This window comes from Uloborus diversus, chromosome 6 (genome assembly GCF_026930045.1).
Source record: "Uloborus diversus isolate 005 chromosome 6, Udiv.v.3.1, whole genome shotgun sequence".
NCBI classification, from domain to species: Eukaryota; Metazoa; Arthropoda; class Arachnida; order Araneae; family Uloboridae; genus Uloborus; species Uloborus diversus.
In genome coordinates this window covers 34,450,269-34,470,411 of record NC_072736.1, presented here as the reverse complement: position 1 = coordinate 34,470,411, position 20,143 = coordinate 34,450,269, and the positions used below count along the sequence as shown (strand labels likewise).

The following is a 20,143-nucleotide window of genomic DNA, read 5'->3' as shown; positions in this document are numbered from 1 at the left end:
CAAATATGAACTGACAGCAGATAGAAATTTTAAATCACTGAGCTTTTGCTCCTTATCTTCCTTCTATGAAATCGCTACCAATCACGAATATAAAGGCTTAGAATTGCATTTAAAATTTACTTAACAAGATTATAGTTCCTACTGTGTATAACTTGGAAGTTCCAAATAAATATCAAGCGCAAAAAACTTCGTTCTTTCAATTAGGGCCAATATTTTTAACTTACGGGCAAGTTTTTACTACCGTAATTGTGAAAAACGTTGTCTGTTTTTAGTTAATATCTTCGGTAATTAAACTTCTACAAACACAAAGCCAAGCTAAGAAAACTTCCAATCAAGTCACCTTTTCAAAGAAAAAAAGAACTGTCAAAATCGGTTCATCTGTTAAGGAGCAACAATGCCACAAATAGACAGACAGATACACACTTTTAAAACTTATTATCCCTTCCTTTTTTTGACAGGGGGTACAAATTGGCTTTGGAAATGATATCTTATAATTTAAACAGGGAGTAAAACCTAATTCAAATGACTTTAAGAGTCTTTTACTTAAATATTTAAGAATTTTTAGAATAGATAAGATCCGTTTAAGATCCATCAAAAAAGTAATAGATTCAGATACAGATCCTTATTTACTTTTGGATATGTACAGATACGGATATTAGGGTGGGCCGAAGAAGAGATATTTTCTATAAGCAACGTCTAATAGCAAAAAAAAGTTGTGTATTGCCATCCTAAACATGGGAAAATTAATAAAAAATATAATACTTATGTCTTCAGATCGCACATTGGCAGTAAAGTTTGAAAAAACAGTTAAAAAAAATGATCAATTTTTAAATATTTTGATAAGAATTTAAATGTTAAATTTTTTTGTTCTAATACCATTTAAATGCTTTCTTTTAATAGTCTTTTCATCTATCTTTGAAAATATTAACATTTCTTTACAGTTTTTAATTCGCACATTAGCCGCAAAGTTGCGTGAAATTAACCAGAAAATTGACTTTTTTTGCTTATTTTGCAAATTGCAGTATTTCTTCTTTTTGATCCTAGTTATATTTTTTTTTACAACAAATGTGCAGTATACAGTTCTTTGCTGGAACTGTAAGTATATTTTCTTGCATTAACAACCCAGAACCCATCACAAGTAGGTGGTTGCACTTAGTGTTCCACAATGCATTTACCAAGAAGAGTAGTTATTTACAAAACTTGTATATTTGTAAAGTAACTTGCTTTCATAATAGCTATATTATTTTAAACAAGCTTTTACGATTCAATCAAGGTTTGAAGTTGGATTTATGACTCAGTTTTCCATTGATGTTGGCCAATAAAAAGTTTTTCATACAAATCCCTCCCTTTCATTTTAATGTCTCAAATGAATTTCTGCAGGTTCACTGATCAGTTCCAATCTTTTCAATTGCCTGAGTATGACATGGGAATTTTAAGAATGCATGCTTAAGCAAATGTATATTTTCTAGAAATGATAAGATATTTTTGTTTTCCACTTCATCACTGAAGTGCAGGTAATCAATTAACTGTTATAGTTAGCTTCAAATCTTAATATTGGTGGAAGAAATTCCCTTATAGCTATAGAAGTGTTTCTTGATGGGTAATCTTTGGCGTTATATTGTAGGCCCTAGTGTAATTCAATTCCTTTGTATTTCGCCTCTAGTCTACTGCCATGACCGACAACAATTTCTCAAAAATTGCAAAGTTAATTTTTTTTTGAATCACCGCATCTAACATAGCTAAACGATCATCAGACACCTGACTTGTTGATTTTGTAGCTTTAAAAAAGTGTACAGGTCCACAGAACTTTGTTCTTTTCTTTAAATTTTAATTTCATCGAACCATAGAAGTGTAATTTTTAAGATATAATTTACAAGTGTTTTCATTCCATTAGTAGTTTAGTTTGGAAAATATACAGCCCCAGTACTTCATTAACATGCGATTACAAATGCAAATGACTGAAAGGTTTTTGGGAGAGATAAATGTAACTTGTTCCTTTCTGTATAATGTTGGCAATATCTATCAAATATACGGTTGCTAACTTTTTAAGTCAGTTTTTAATACTTTGATTTCTTCCAATCGAGTTCTTCCAAAGTTAATAACATTTAATTTTACAATAACAGTTGAAGCTTTACCCATAATTCAGTAAATGTTCCTCTTTTACACTATGGCTGTTGAAAGGGTTATTAAACTGGTTAGGGAATCGGTAGGTTGGAGAGTTTGGTATGAAACAAGATATGGATTAATGTAAAAAATTTTATGCTCATCAATGTAAAAAGTGAGTCACCAATCCAAGTTTAAACCTTGATCAAAACGTAGAAACTTGTTTAAAATAACATAGTTATTGTGAATGTAAGTTACTTTACAAATATATAAGTCCTGTAAATAACTTATCTTCTTAAGAATTACAGGGTGGAACACAAAATGCAGCCACCTACTTGGGGTGGGTTCTGGGTAATTAATGCGATGAAATATGATTACATTTCCAGTGAAAGATTGTATAGTGCACATTTATTGTTAAAAAATATAATTGGGATCTAAAAAAAGAAATACTGCAATGTGCAAAATAAGCTAAAAAAGTTGATTTTTAGTTAATTTCACCTAAATTTCTGGATTATGCACGAACTAAAAAACTGTAAAGGAATGTAAATATTTTCAAAGATATATGAAAAGACTATCAAAAGAAAGCATTTAAACAATATTTGTTGAAAAAAAATTTAACATTTAATTTTTTATAAAAATATTAGAAAATTGACCATTTTTTTAACCTTTTTTCCCAACTTTGCTGCCAGTGCACGTTCTGAAGGCACAAATACTAATTTTTAAAATTATTTTTCCTATGTTTAAGATGGCAATACACAATTTTTTTTTGCTATTAGAAATTGCAACTCGAAAATTTTCTTTTTTTGGCCCACCCCAAGGGATATTCGGAACATCTCTAATTGAAATGCAAGTTTTGTCTAAGCAATCGAAAGTTAGAGCTCATCACCAAAAATTATTTAGCATTTTATGTGGTTGTAGAAAGCCTGATAGGTATTGAGAAGTATGTATTAAATCTTTTTGCATTGATAAATGCGGCTAGAAAGTGTCAATAGGCAAATTTCACTAGGATCTGTGAATAGCAAAAAAACAACTTAAGAGCAACTAAATAATTTTTTTAAAATTTTAATATTTAAAAATTAAGTAAATTTTTTTCTCAAAGTAATTGTATTGCAAGGAGTACATTAGTAATGACAAAACTAGCAGAAACTCTTTTTCAAGTATAGGTGTGCATTTTTTCATTTTCCCCCAAAGTTTTACATATTCACGGCTGTTAAGAATAACGACAAATACTTACAAGGTCCTTGAATTTTTGGCATTTTGTATTAACTGAGTTTAACTGTACTTTGTAATCAAATCTCTTAATTTTAAGGGTTCTTCAATATATTATTTACCAAAAAAGTTCTTTTAAAAATGTTTGTACTTGTATTTCAATTTTTTTTTTAGTGTTGATAAAGAAGTGATTATTCATTCCAATGATGCTTTTGCTCCCGTTGGATATTTGAAATTAAATCAAGTTGTTTTATCTGATAAAAATATGGTAAGATTTTATATCATATGCTTTTTTCTTTACAGGAAAATTGCATTGTTCATAGCTGTTTTGTTATATGTATGCGCTAAAATGTGTGAAATAAAATGTGAAAGATAAGTAACTGATATGACCAAGCAGACCCCGAAGAGTTCCTTATTTTCCTAGTTTTTCCTCCTTTTTAAAGCTCTCTCCTTTTTTTCCTACTTTTTCCCTTTTTCCCCTACTTTTTTCTTCTTTCCCCTACTTTTTCCTTCTTTGGCATAGCACTTCTAATTGTGCATTCATTTTTAATTTACAACGTCTCCCCGAGAATTTTCTGCATGTTTCAATTTCAAAAAGAAAAAGAAACGAGCAGATAATGAACATTTTTTGACCGACTTTAGTAATTTCTGGGAGAAACCCCGCAGCGTTTGCATGTTTAAAAGTTAAATTTTTGGAAGTGCGATTTTTTTACCGATGCAGCGTTTATGATCAACTTTTATTTTTATCACCAAGATTTTAGTCTAACTCTTTTAACGAAAGAATGAAGAAATTGATACTAAAGCATTCTGATACTGTCATATATTATCTACCCGTTAATTAGAAGCTTTAATTACTGTAAATGGCTGACTGTTTGAAAAGTGAGGGAAAAGCCTAATTTCCAATTTGTGATTTTTTGTATAGTTGATTGCAACTGAAATAGAGCTTGTTTTAAACAAAACCGTAAGCAATGTAAAACCCTAAAAGGAACATAAAAAAGCAAAAAATGAAAAATTTGTTCATATTTTATTGATGTTTGTACAAAATAAAAGCGAAAGATTCGCAAAAACGTACTGCTTTTTAAATAATTGCTCTTTTTTCATACATAATATGATTATTGTTCACTCTAGATCATAAACATGATTATTCAGGGTGGCGACAGATCAGGGAGATCAGGGAAAAGTCAGGGAACTTTATTAATCAGGGAAAAGTCAGGGAAATATCAGGGAATTTTGAAAAAATAACAAAAAATCAGGGAAAATTTATTTTATGAAGAATTTTTTTTTTTTTTTGCTTTACAAAATTAAGTACTCTAATTCCCTCCGCATTTTCTGCCAATGATCTGTTAAAAAAAAAAAAAGTAAAATTAATGAGGTGTGATTATACACTGCGGCATATTTGTGCATCTTTTTTCCTCAACGTCAAAGTATTGAATCTTACTTATTAACCAAAGGATGAACTTCCTAAGATTGCTTCTGTGTCTGTTAGGTTGTTTATTTTACCTAGCTTGAAATTTCATTTTACGCTTTCAATGCTACGTAAAATAAACAACCATACAGGCAAAGAGGAAGCCTTCATTAATGCCTTAGCTTTTTTGCCTTTATTCCGTTGTCTTGAAGTGATTAGCGTACTGTAAACACGATCTCAAGAAGAAATCTTTGGTTTTTGAATTAATACTATAAAAGCTTAAGTTATCACTTCTTTGCATTTTTAATTTAATTGCTAAAACTGAACTTTCAAAAAAAAAAAAAAAGCTTATAAAGGTTTTCTTTTCTTCAGACTTAAGTGATTCTTTAATTTTATAACCAAGTTGTATTCTTTTATATGTTTTAAAATTAACTAATTGCTTTTTTTTTTCTTTTTTTTTTCTTGCATTTCAAAGTTTTTTGTTACAAAAGCAATCTAAGATTTTTTTTTCATTACATACTGAAATGATTTTAAATAGAGTTAACTTGTGTACTTAAGAAATTTTTTTTATACTGTTAAAATGCTGTATTCATTCATTAAAACCTATGTTCTTGATTAGAGAAAAGCTCCCTATGAATGGATGTCAAATGGTTTCATCTGTTTTGCATAAATATTCTATTCTTTCACTATTACTTGTTATTCTTGCAACAATTATTGTACTGTTTGAAAACTTAGTTCAAAATGACTTTAATTACTTTTTAGTTCTATCTTAAATACACATATGTTTTTAAGAGTAATTTTAATAGTTTCTTAAAATTCTCATGCTAAGTGGTTTCTGGAAGTGAAGTATTTTTTTTTTTTAATTTTCTATAATCTTTCCATTGTAGAAAAATTTAATGTACTGTTTTGCAGGTTCCTCCTCCCCTCTCCCAAAGATTGACTTGATATATTTTTTTAACCATTTTATTAAAAAAAAAGTAACATCTTTTGAAAATATATCTTTAGTTCAACAACTTTACACAGCTTAAAACGTTAAAAATACTGCATTTTATACAGATATACAATGGATTTCAAGTAGAGCAAAGAAAGAAAACCATTATCATTGGTAACGTAAATCAGGGAAATTTGGTGAACTTAATCAGGGAAATCAGGGAAAAGTCAGGGAACTTTTTTTCACAGTTCCTGTCGCCACCCTGTTATTAAATTTCATTTTTTTTCCTTGCAAAGGGTGTATTTGCGAAAAAAAAAGGCAGCACGCTTCCGATTTTTAGAGAAAAATCAAAAATCGATTTAAATACGGAATTCCGTTCTTTTCTTCTTCATTTTTTCTTTAAAAGTTGGGGTTATAGAGCCACATGCAAATATGTACTGTAAATTCTTTCTTTTTAATGGATATTTTCTACCCTGATATACTATCAATGTTGACTAGTTGATCATCCAATGTTTATATGGCAATGCAGCATTTCTGAGCCTTAAAATGTTTTTTGACAGACTTTTTTCAGGTACGGCAGTTATGCCAATTTGGCATTTCTACTATAACATGGCGCCTGCTGTGCAAGAATTTTTTCTTTGGTTCATGACAAAAATTTTGGAACAAGGAAGGGGGGGGGGGGTGGCAAAGGGTGTATAACTCAATGCAAATTTAATCTGAAATCAATGAAAACACACAAACTTACATAGTAAAGCATTAATTTTCCAAAGCCAGGGAGGGGAGAAATTGACCCACATAAATGACGAGCCGAGAACAAAAATTTATGTTGAATGCTAGAAATACATAACATAACTCAAACCCTTTAGTTTACTTATTTCATTATTTATTTGGTTTCATTATTTTATTATATAATTTTTATATCCCATATTTAAGAACAAATTTAGTTTTGCTCTGCATTTCAAGTCTTTTTCCTTTTTTTAAAATTCAAACATCTGCTCCTGTATATGCAAACCATGGGCGCCCATATAGGAAGGCAAGTGAGGGCTCAAGCCCCCCCCCCCCCCCACCCTAGGGATTCGAATTTTTTTGCTTTTAGTACTTTTGTCTTTGCAGAAAAGTAAAAACATTTCTTCTCCTGCTATTAATGAATAAGTTATTAAAAATGTCAAATTTTAATTACTTTAATTTGTACTGAAATCGGTTTCAATGGGGAAAATATCCTGCTAAACCAGGGAAAAATGTCTGAGCCCCCCCCCCCCCCTCCTTTAAAATTTTGCATATGGCCGCCCATGATGCGAGAATGCTTGTTAGCTGTTGATTGTTTCTTACTATAAAACTAATTTAATATTCACTTTGCTTTTTGTATCATAGTTTATGACTACATAACAGGATCTGAAAGTGTTAGTATTTTCAAACGATAAATGGATGCTCTCTAAAGAATATTTTCATATTTGCAAGAGAAAACAAATCTTAAAAAAAAATGATTTTATTGCACCAAATTATGAGGTTTTTTTAAAAAAATCACTCTTGCATTTTATTCTTTTAATAAAAAAAATTTACAACTATATTGTTGAAAGACATTTTTTTTTTAAGCAATCACATTGCTTATTGTTCACATTTGACTGTTTTTGATGTCCTATGATTTTATTCCCCCCCCCCATTCCTCTGCAGCACCACTGTCGATCGGCCCCTCCCGACGCTGCTCATCTAGCGAAAATCGTCTCCAGGTTGCGTCTCTATCCTACACGCACACGCATACACACACACACACACACTCGTGATTGTGAAAAACATAATTTGAATTCAAGATGTCAAAAGTCAATTTTTTTTTAAATTTTATTTCCATATTTTTATAAGTAGTATCTTTGTTTCCAACAGTTTATTTTTCATACCAATGATTGTCAGAGTGTTTCTTTCCTTTGTTTTCGCGACTCGGTCTTTCATTCCATCACTTTAACACTTTAAAAATTCTGTTAGTTTATTTTGGGACAGTTTCAAATAGTTAGAAGATGTATTTTGCACCCTAATGTCTTTAACCCCCTTGATTTTGATTTATATTTGATTGACTACAGTTTGTTCATTTTTTGGATCATTTTGTATTGTTAGGAAGTTTTTATATTTTGTAATTAGTATATGCTAGTAAATTCTAAACTTTTTTGTTTTCACACAGACATGTGACATGTTTCTGGTTATTTACTTTTTACAGGAGAGAAAGACCTAATTTCCTTATTTTTCAACTTAATCTATTTCTTTTCGTTTTAAAAATATTTTTCCACCTTTTTTTTTGATAGTGTTAAATCTTTAAAAGTGCCCCCTCTCTCACCGCACCCTCCTTAAATTTTTATTTAAAAAAAAATTATTTAAATTAATTATGTTTTATAGTTTTTTTTGTATTAGCAGGTGAATGACAAATTACTAACTCTTACCCTCATCCTAAATTGTCCTCCTTCCTTCAGGAATTGTCCCCTCCCCAATTTTTGTATTTTTCCTTTTGCCCTTATTTTTGTTTCTTCTCAGTTCTGTTGGAAATGTTTCATTCTACTCTAAATTATTTTTCTGTTTATTCTTTTGGTTGGTTATTCAAAATTTAAAACTTCATTTGCGAGCTTATCTGGGCAAACTGTTTTCAAATTCTAGAAGTTTTATGTCTTTTACTCCTTAAACAATTCCCTTCTTTGGCACCTTTTTCGAATTTAAACAATCGTTTCTGTTTGGTGCAGCATAGCTTACTAAAGCTCTTATGCAGAAAAAAAAAAAAAAAAAAAAAAAATCAGACCCTCAAAATTACTTTTTCTATACATATTATAAGGACTGCAAAAAAAAAAAAAGTATCTACCTAATCTCATTTTTTATTTCATGTGAAAACCTGAGGACATGTACCAAACGTACTTGCTTGAGCCAACTTCAGACCTTTTTGTGCACGCTGAAGATTTGTCTGCCACTCATGAAAAATTAAATAATATCTAGAAACCAGATTAAGAAATGTAGGGATGTATTTGTATGTTTAATTTTAAAGTTGTATATACAAATACGTTTCCACATTTCTTAACCTGGTTTCTACATGCTATTAAGGTTATAAAATATAAATATCTTTTCCACTAGCAATAAAATTTATCTTAAATTTGATTATTTATCCTTGACTTATGTAGTCATATCTGTTGTATTTGTATGTTATCTTAAATATTATTTTATTACATTATTAACTTTATCTTTTCTTCTGGAAATTAAATTTACGTAAAATCTTTTCCTATTTTTTCCTACTTTTCCTACTTTATTATTTTTTTATTCTTGTTTCCTACTCCCCCCCCCCCCAAAAAAAAAAAAAACACATCGAGATCTGACCAAGAGATGCTCAATTTTAGCATTTGCATGTCAATATGACTGCGGATAATTAGTTATTCAAAATGTTCAGTTTTGGAAACTGAAGAGGAGGATATTATATTCTTTGTAATTAAGATTAGATTAGAAATAAAACTTTGCAAATTTAATAACACTGGTTAGGAAAATAAAATGTATACTTTTAGCTTTTTTACTGTAAGGTGATTTTTTTTTTGAAAATGAACTACATGTATTTTCAGTTACTATATCCAATGAAAGTACAAATGGAATTTCATTGGACAAAATGATTGAAGTTATCACCTTATTAAATCACTTTTTGTAGACTAATAGCGATGTTTTTAGTTATAAGATATTTAATTCTAAAAATAAATCACTACAATAAGTACAGTCGACTCCCGCTACAACGCGATTCAACCTATGCGAAATGGCTACAACGGGAATTTTTGCACGAAACGAATTTTAGAGTTGATGCAAATTCCTCGTCCACAAAACAAAATTTTTTGGAAGGAAGTATCGGCTTCCTTATTGACTCTCAATATTGATTTAGTGAATGTTATTACATCCCTTTAGCATCACTGACAGCGAAAGTTCCCACATCAAACTAGTCCACACATTGCATTGTTAGTGCATCAAATTCAAATAACCACTTAGCATCTTTCCTTTATTGTTTATTTTTTTTCATTCCAAATAATAAAGTTAATGAAATATAATGCACTTTAGTGCGCTGTTTCATCTAAAGTTTGTGAAGATGGGAAGTAAAAGAAATTTTCTGACAAAAAAAAAAGGGTTAAGATTCTTGATATGCTTAAACAACTACAAAACGTTGATGGTAGCGCAACAATAAGTATAAGTGAATCTTCCATACATACTATTAAAAGTCAAAACAAAAAGATATCGTAAAATTTCACAACTTAGCTTCAATATTGAAACTTCCAGAGTCTTAGCAAAGTAAATATAATGAAAATGGAAGCTAATCTTGTATTGTGGATTAAAGAGATCCTTAAGAGAGGCTGTTGCCATAAATGGAAACGTTATAAAAGAAAAAACGAGGCAACCGTATTTTAAAATGTATTAGATAAGAATAACGATCTGATCATGGAGCGTAAATCATCATCTTCATTTTTAACTCATAAATATTATTACTGTTTCCACTGTACCGTACTATTATAGTGCAGCATTTTATTATTACTACATACTGTGTGTACTGTGTTGTTTTATTTCATGTCTTTCCCTCCCATCGATCATTCATTTTGTGCATCTTAAAGTACTTTATGTTGAATAAAACAGCTTTTTTTAATTTTTTCAATACACTAATATTAGTGTTCAGTTCTTTATTCAAGAAATTGTAATGTATAGTTGAGGAATGCTTTAAAGCAGTTTGAGGGGTGTTTACAAATGTCCAAAAGAACTTGTTTGTTTCTAAAAAATTTGTGTTCATACAGTTTTCTACAATGCGAAATTTCGAATTACGAGAGGGGTCTTGGAACGCATCCTTCGCATAAGTCGGGACTCGACTGTAGTCACTTTTTCTAGACTAATAGCGATGTTATTAGTTATAAGATATTTAATGCCAAAAGTAAATGACTACAAGTTTTAATTAAGAAAACTATGTAAAAGGAGTTAAAATGGGCCTATTTGATTCCTCACAGTTAATAAGGTTTATTAAGGCAATATTCAGTCTATAAAAGATCTATTGGCACATTTTCCTTGGCATAGCCACTCGGCATTTTAGTTATGATTAAAAAGAAACAAGAACAGAATAATAGATACTTATTCTGTTCAAATGTCCTGTAACAATAACAGAATAGTAGCCACTTTGGCTACTGTTAAATAAAGGCACAATTTATGACCACTTGTATTTACTCACTATGGGTTGAGCAGTGAATGCTAATTTTTATTTCTAATATCTGTGATTTATTTTTGTTACATACATCTGCATTAATATCAAAATTCTTTACTGCTTATTGCTCAATAATTACTCCAGTTTAGTCGGAGATATTTCATATTTAGTTTTAATAAGCATAGACATATTTTCACCCCTTTTTGCTCCTCTGTATTTGAAATGCATATTACTCATACCACTTAAAATGCGTTCTGAAACTATATTGCATTATTTTTTAAAATTGAAATTTTAAATGCCAAAATGAATGAATCTTGCTAATGAAAAATAACTTTTATTGCTATATTATTATCCAAGAGCTATGTAAGTATAAATTCAGAAAAATAGAATCAGAAAAATAGAAATTTTTTCAGTTAGTTACCAACTTTTCCACCAAGTTTTTCCACCTCCAGCTCAGTTACTTCCTATGCGGCTGATGAGTGCTAATAAGCATGAAAGTGCAGTCCTCGGATAGAATGACTGAGTTGGCGGTGTATTTCATGTAGAAATTTTTTGATCAAAATAAGATATCTTTTGAATAATATTTAGAAATGGTAGTTAAATAGCAATTAAATTAATTCTTCACATCCTTCGAAATGTGACTTTGTTGAGTTTTCTTCAAAGCTATACAAAAACTGACTTGTATAGTTACCTGGTTGTAGTATTCACCCCACGACAGAACATTTTAGCTGTGCTGTTTTAGGCTTTTTTTTAATAATGCAATGTAATTTGTGATTTATTAATGAATGATATATCTGGATTAATTTCTATTATTTTTGTTTTAGGGTGAACATTTGACCCAAAAAGATTGTGTCCAGAAGCTTCCAATTAAACTGCCATCTTGTAGTACAGAGGAATTAAAATTGTCATCTGAAGAAACAAATACAAATTGTATGGAGATACAAACTTGAGATGTATCCTTAATTGTATTTTCTCAACAGAGAAAAAAGGGAAAACCTGTGATATGTTGGGTAAAATTTTATAAAAAGTGAAGTCATTATTACAGTGGTTTCCAGTCTTTTGGGGCATTCCTCGATAGGGAAAAGCATAGAATTATTGTATAAAAGATAGATCTACTGCTGATACCAAAATTTTTGAAGAAAGAGAAGTCAAATCATTGCCGTAAAATACTGATCAGGAAATAAAATTGAGATGGCATTTAAATTGTTCACATGCACTAAGAAGGATATCTTTTCAGTGCGAAATTTGGGGAAGTATTGTGCTCAAAAATAAGCCCACTGACTGCTTTAATGGGCCATTCCAGCTTTATGTGTGTGACTTTTTGACTCCTTTTCTTTGCAAAAGCAATAAAAAACTGTATGATATTTTTTAAGTATCTCTTAATAGTTCTATTGGAGTTACAGAACATATGTTAGAGTTTTTAGGTGGCAGTGTTTTTTTCCTAGGCTAATTTAAAATTTTCTTTATAGAATTTTAAATGCAGTGTTACGTGTATGTTTCTCAAAATCTGAAAAGCTGTACCTCATATTATTTTGTAATTTCCTGTGAAGTTTTGAAAGGTAAATGAACAGTATTTTCTGTACCTGTGTCTAAGTATACCAAGTAAGTATTCCATAAATATTTTTCACTCAAAAGCCTGGAAACAAATTTTGCCCCACCCGTCTCATTTGCAGCTCATCATTTAAAATGCTTTGAACAAAACCGTATAAGATCTCAATGTCAGAGCCCACTTTCCCAATAGGCAGAGTAGGCAGCTGCCTAGGGCGGCAAATTTTTTAGGGGCAGCAATTTTAGCTTCAATCTCATTCTTTAAAGTATTATTCTTGAAAATAAAACTTTAGTTCTTTTTAAATTTTTCCCCAGTACAGCGATGTAACTGATCCTAACTTATCAGCAGAGTTTACCGTAATTGTCGAAACCACAGAAAATGCGGTGTGACAGACTTCCAGTAATAGGTAATCAGTTTCTTTTTAGCTTGCGGCAGGGACCAAGTACATCTCATCTAGAGAACATGCTTTTGATCTATACCTTTCAAGAATTTCTTTCCCTAAACCCAAAGAAGGTCCTTTCGGAGGAGCGCATCCAGAAAAAAAGCCTCAGTAAAACAGACATAAGATCTGGTTTCTCTTAAAAAGACAATGCAGCACTGGAAGGGCTGAGTGACCATTATCTCCTTCTGCATTTAAAAAGAGCATTTTATTTATCTTATACCCTTAGGAGTGTTCATCACAAATCATTACTTGAATGTTTAAAGAATTGGAAAGTAATTTGGGATTACTTAAAATACACCACCAGCTCAGTTATTCCATCCGAGGACTGTAGTTTCGTGCTTTTTAGCACTCATCAATGCAGAATAGGAATCACATGAGCTGGAGGCGAAAAGCCTCTTAAGGGAACCAAGAGAGCCAAACAAACTGGTAGCAAATGCAAGAATTAGCAAACCAGATGAGCGATCGCAGCGATGGTGCGGTTCAACTCAAAGATTGATGGCAAAGCATGGTATTTTGTAGTAAGTTACCAACCTAAGCCAGGGCAAGGGCAGAAATACTTAAAATACACCACTAGCTCAGTTATTCCGTCCGAGGACTGCAGTTTCGTGCTTTTTAGCACTCATCAATGCAGAATAGGAATCACATGAGCTGGAGGCGAAAAACGTCTTAAGGGAGCCAAGAGAGCCAAACAAACTAGTAGCTAATGCAGAATTAGCAAACCAGATGAGCGATCGCAGCAATGGTGCGGTTCAACTCAAAAATTGGTAACAAAGCATGGTATTTTGTAGTAAGTTACCAGCCCTAAAAATGAATCCAAGAAGATTTAACTTACTACAAAATTTGGGATTATTTATCGCTGTTATTACTTCCGCTCAGTAAGTTAGTTAAAACTTACTCTGTTTGGAAAAGCTTAAATATGTACTATATTGTCCATTTATTTGTAGAACGAATCCAAATATTTTTAAAACTTTTAATATGTATTGTTTTTTACTATAGGTGACGCTTTTAAACCCCACAATTTGATAATTTGATAGTTTTAATGTGTGTATTTGAATTAAAAAAAAAAAGTAAGTAAACTGAATGATTTTAAAATAACGGTGTTTTTTATTTCTCAGTTAATTTTGTTCAGTTCTTTGTTAACGAAAAAAATGAACTAAATTCTGTTTTTGTCAATTGAAATGCTGTTGTCACTGTCTTATGAAAGGGTTTAAAATCAAATGCAAAATTTCAGACACCCAAATACTAAATGCAGAATATAATTGTAAGAAATAGTGTTTGAATTCATCATGCTTTTGGAACGAAGTAAAAATAATAAAAAACTCTTTAAGCCTCGTGTAGATTTAAAGCCGCATAGAAATTCAGCCTTACAGATTGCCTGAAAAGTTTGTGATTGCGAATTTTAATAGCAATAAAAATACTTGCTATATTTAAAAGGAAAAACATGGGCTGCATGCACTACATTTTTTGAATTTACTATTCACAAAATCAAAATTTGATTATAATATGTAAAGTTGAAATATTTTGCAATACTTAAATTCTCTCTTTTATGACGGGCTAGTGAAAAGTAAAGCCTCGTGAAAATAAGTGCTTTTCAGTATTTAAATTGACCTTGGATAAATCACTTAAGTGGAGGGGGCAGTAGATTTCAAAACTGCCTAGGGGCGGCAAGAAGCTAAATTCGGTCCTGCTCAAGATCTTCTGGTAGCTCTTAAATTCGTCATTCGTCTGTTTGAACTAATCATTGTTTCCACTTTTTGCATTTTTAACATTTTGTTTCAACTTGCTCTTTTGCAAGTTGAAACAAAATTTAATGTTGATGCATTGTTTGAAACCAAGTTTTGCGACAGATACCATAAACTTGACCTCACTTTAGCTGCTCTGGCAGCTGACTGACAACTTCGAACTTGTTAAAACTTGTCCCTGCCAGTCTCATATGATCACGTTACTAGACAAATCACATCATATGGATGTAACTTCAGCAGTTGCTACTATAAAAATTCATTCACTCTATTTTTTGATCACGTCTCGTAATTGATTCATTTAATGTTTTAACAATGCTTTTGTACATACTTGCAATATACCTAGAGCCTGGTTAACCCATCCAGAGACTGCAGTTTCGTCCTTGTTATGGACTTGTCTGTCTGGAGTAGGGAATAACATAGCTGGTAGCAGATGCAATAGTAAATAATTAACTTTATCTACTAGTTTTTTGGTACTCTCAGCTTCAATGAGATGACATCTGCCTCCTTCAGGATTATTCCCTATTTCAGACTGATGAGTCCATAGCAAGGACAAACCTGCAGTCTCTGGATGGGACAAACAAGCTATTGGTATATTGCATATATCAATTATGTTGGTATAGTTCTGAATTGCCCTGACTAAGGGACGCTAACTTACTGCTGAATGTTGGTGTAGTTTCTATGTAACATTTGTGGTAGTCAATAATAAGCAGTACGTAAATAATTAAAAAAATTTCTTATGGCAATCAGTTTGTGTTATGATAATTTTTTTTTTAATTTTCAAAGTTGAAATGTGAATAAATTCTGAGGACAATTTTAGTATTAATCACTATTTTGTAAAAATACTTTGTTTAAAACACTCGATTCTTGAACTAACTGTGTGAATGTATTGATATATTTTTCATATACGTTTGGTAATAAAAATAGTTCGAAATACCAAAAGCATGTTTTATTCATTGGAATATCACTTTACAAAACATAGTAAAAACATTGCAGGGACTTTCAATTCCCTTACACAACAAAAACAAAGATGCAACATATTTTTTTTTCTTTCTTTTGAGAAGACAGTTGGAGCTTTTACAATTTCTCAAGTTACCGAAAGTATTTTCTTAGTTAACGAAACAATGTTCAAATTTTTCAGAATTCAAAAACTTGTTTTTAGTTCCTTTTATATATTCTATATACAGTCAGAACATGGAAGCAAATTGGAAATATGTTCAGTAAATTGACAAAACCACACTAAAAAAAATAAGTGTTCTTCATAAACATTTTATGTATAATTTTCTTTCGGATGTTTCCTGAAAAGTTAAAACAGTCACCATTATCGAAACACCACCCCCTATTCATTTTCCTTCTACCTAAGGTCTGCAACAATAGACAAAATATTCTTTTGTGAATAAGGACTAGTTGATAATATTTTTGTGAATAAGATTTGAGTAACTAAAGAGTGCTATTTTTTACTTATAAAGTTTTATACAGCACTTCTACAGAAGCATTACCTTTTTAGATGCAAATTGAGTTGGCAGTCAATGTGTTTAAATTATTTTATAAGCATCTGTGATGCCTACCAATTCCGCAACCCACTTAACATCAAACTACATTTACAGAAAAAATCAATCATATTGTTTTCGTGAATCTATATCTATATATTTATTGACTTTCCATGTGTGCTATATATTAAAAAAAATGTTATTTGAGTGGTTTTTTAACGTATTCTGTTGCTATTCATCGATAATTTTACGTTGATACAGTTTGAGCACCAATGAGATGGAATGGTAAACCACAGGTTTAAAAGCGGAAACACTTCCGTTTGTTATTTTATAGGAATGCCAGTTTCACGAATTCAAAGCATAGATAGACCAAAAAACTTGCATTTGTCAAAATATTTCACTATTTTTCCTTTTCCCCTGTTATACTCATTCAGGTAGAACAGTCTTTGCTAGCAACTTGAAAATTCTACAGCAAATGTTATCAGGAAAATCCATAAACACTTATTTGACATAATTCATTTGTTTTAGCTGCTTTTTTTTCTTTATGAATTATTTTTTCAGTCTATAAATTTATTTACAGACCTTTAAGCGAAAACTCAACGCTCCCTCAAAATTTCTAAGCCTCGAGAAAATATTTTTCGGTTTAATTTTTTTTTTTTTAATCATTTGATATTGTTATGTATTGAGAGGTTACTCGTGTGATTAAGTCATTTGTTTTAATATTTCTTACATGTTTTGGAAATCAATATTAGCAGAAAATTTTCTACAATTTGAAAGCAGATGCAAATTTATTTGTCACATTTTACTCTACTTGTCTCTAAATTCAATGGACGAATTCATTGTGTAAAAATAAATATAGGTTGAAATAACACATTGCTTGTAGTTAGAGGAACTATAGTTGTAGAAATTAATATACAAGTATGAGAAGCAGATTATGAAATGAACATAATTTTTAGAGTAGAGTCCAAGATCCCTTAAATACAACAATCCCTATACACAGCAATTTAGCTAACCCTGAGGCCAAGTTAATCAAAAAGTGTGAAACAACTCAGGGAAGATATATACAATTGACAGTTTGTTTCAGCAAGCGCCATGAAATTCTTCCACATGGAAGTAAGCATCAACTTTAAACATGAAAGAATGCTTTCTTTTCAGTGTTTAAATGTCCATTTCCTTGAGGGTATATCAATTCGGTCACTTAATACTTCCATGTGGTCAGCCTTGACCAATAAATGTTTATCAAAATAAAATCACAGAAGTATGAGTTTTAGACACATTAATTGTCCAAGGCTGCCACATTAATCAAATCTTCAATCACATTGAGCAGTCTGAAATTACTAAATCGGACACTACTCATCATTGATTCTTGCAAAATGGATTCCAATTGTAATTCCCTGAAGTTTGCAGTCAAAGTTTTCCGAGCATTATGTGGTTGACGTAGAACTGACTGGGAAGTTTCCATAGACATTTCGGAAAGTCACATCAGGTGTACTGTATGTGACATTAGTCGTTGGGGGGTTTGGCGGGTAATGGACTGGATGAGCTGTTGTCATGGCTTTTCTCCTCTTATTTTTCCTGTGCCATCTGTAGCCAACTATAGCGCCGGCAACTACACCAAGGTAGACAAGTGTCACGGAAACGGCAGTTGCTATCACTGTTGCTTTGGAAGTGCACACTTTGTCTTCATCGATTGGATCCGGGCGGGGTGCTGAAAGTAATAACTCGTATATTGGAATTTATAGAAAGAAAGTTAAGTACGAGGGCCATTCAATAATTAAAGAGAGAAGTTGTGGTAGGGAAAACTGTCCGTGGTACAAGTTTTATTCATTTGAGATCTTAAATTAGCAACACTGATATGAGTTTTAATCACCTGATTGATTAACATTGCTCGGTTTATAACAGAGACGTACCGAGTCGCACTTTTGACTGAGTACTGAGTACTCGGCCGAGTACCGAGTACCGTGTTTCAATTATGTTTTAAGAAGAACCACCAACACATACGTAACGAATTTTGAACTCATTGGAATAGTAGTATAGACCTTCATGTCCAAATAATGGTTTTAAAAACAAAATTTCAGGTGAAATTTAACTACGCATTATTTAAAAGATTTTGTTTGTGTCAATAATTTTACAAATATGTTATTTTTTAAATTAAAAATAAGCAAATAAATAAAAGGTAGGATAAATCAAGTTGGAATTAAAACACATATCAATCTTATATACTTCTAGTCCGCCAAAGGTAAATAATTTATAAAAGCAAATGAAACAACGTTAAAAGCACTAATGTGCAGCAGCACTGCAGACATGTGTTTCTGCATTACAAGGAATGTCTTTTTCAGTGCATAAAATTTGAGCTAATGAATGTAAAAAAATTCAACCTTTGTCGCATGTCTTTAAATCCATAATCTCACATTGAAAAACACATTCCTTGTAATGCCAAAACACGTGTTTGCAGTGTTCCTGCACTTTTGTGCTTTTAACGTTGTTTTATTTTTTAAGAAAAGGTATTTTTATGCTTTTTATAAATAATTTTGTTTGTGGCGAAAATACATTTAATAATATAAAAATATCATATTTTCTGCACTTACCTTTTTTGCCCCATTTTTAATAAAAAAGTTTCATTAACTTTGGGGCATTAAAATGAAAGATTTACTCCATAGAAGCATAAAAAACTATATTATTCTCGAAAGTTAATTTTGACTTGTTTAATTTGAATTGTAAATGATTTTAGTATATTATATGCTTCTACTTTTTTTATTAATTGTAAAATCTGCTTTGAACAATATTCAATTTTTTTGCAACTACTCGGTATTGGCCGAGTACCTGATCAAAATTTGGCCGAGTACCGAGTAGTTACCGTGTACTCGATACAACTCTAGTTTATAACCTCAAAAATAAGTTCAACGATGTCAGGTCTTTTTGAAAATTCCACTTGCTTGAAAAACGTACTGTGAAACGTTTTTTGATTGCTGAAGGTAAAAAAAACCAGCTACTGTACGTTCTAAAACAGAGGTTACCAAACGTTTTCGATACGCGAAGAATTTGAATTTTCTTATAACACCCTAGCCTGACTCTGTTATATGTATTGATAGTATGGGCATTTCGCGGTACCCGTCACCTTTCTCTGTGGCACCCACTTTGAGAACCCCTGCTTTAGAATGACTGAAGTTTATGGTGAAAGTTGTATGAACCGTTGAAGTTTTTGCCAGTGGGTAGAGCATTTCAAAAGAGGTCGAGTATTAGTGTCTGACGAACACCGTTCTGGCCAGCCTATTGAAGTTGCAACTTCCTCACTTTGAACTCGAATTGTAGCTTACAATTAGCCGCCAATAATACTCAGATGTTCTTTTGAAGCCAGCCGTGAGAGAGAAGCGTCGTGGATCTCAGAGGAGAGGTGCGATTCACCAGCAAGACAACGCACGTCCTCACGTTGCTCAATTAACACGTGAACGATTCATAAAATGGACTGGGAGGTACTGCCTCATACCCCTTATAGCTCCGACTTAGCACCCTATGATTTCCATTTGTTTGGTCCACTGAAGGAGGCATTATGTGGAAAGAAATTTAAGAGGAATTGACTCTGATACTAAGACAAAGAGTTCTTTGTATTCGGTATAAAAAAAACTAGTAGCATGTTGGGACAAATGCATAAATGGTTATTAGGAATTATGTAGAAAAGTTCGAAAAGTTTTATTCTGTGAAATAAACGCGTGAAAAAAACGTGTAGAAATAAAATTGCGTGATAAATTTCTCGCCAAGTCTTTAAATCCGGCGATTTCCTTAAAATTTCTGCAGACATGAATACCTTATATCTCGATAACGGGCGGAAGAGGGCAAATAATTTTTGCGTCAAAAATATGTCTCAACGTGTTTTTTTTTAATCGCTGCCTATTTCAACTTTTTAAAATTATTACCCTATTCGCGTAGTTCCCTGTGGTCAGCTTCAATCTTTAAAAAAAAAAAAAAAAAAAAAAAAAAAAATTAGAAAATTAAACTGATATATTAAAATATTTACTTACTATTAATAATATTGTGACGTTGCAATCCTCTATTGTACTGGGTTGGAGGTCTCCATTGATGCTTTGGTTTTTGATTT

General features: G+C 31.4%; 1 protein-coding gene across 1 annotated transcript in view; it reads left to right on the top strand.

Annotated features, from left to right (window-relative positions):
- The window catches only part of LOC129223740 (diphthine--ammonia ligase-like), a 30,293-nt gene extending 14,797 nt beyond the window's left edge, over positions 1-15,496 (top strand). Inside the window, exons 8-9 of the mRNA XM_054858098.1 lie at positions 3,487-3,580; positions 11,652-15,496. Coding sequence (XP_054714073.1) covers positions 3,487-3,580; positions 11,652-11,777 — 220 coding nt within the window. The 3' untranslated portion in view covers positions 11,778-15,496. The remainder of the gene's footprint in view (positions 1-3,486; positions 3,581-11,651) is intronic.
- The last annotated feature ends 4,647 nt before the right edge of the window (positions 15,497-20,143 follow it).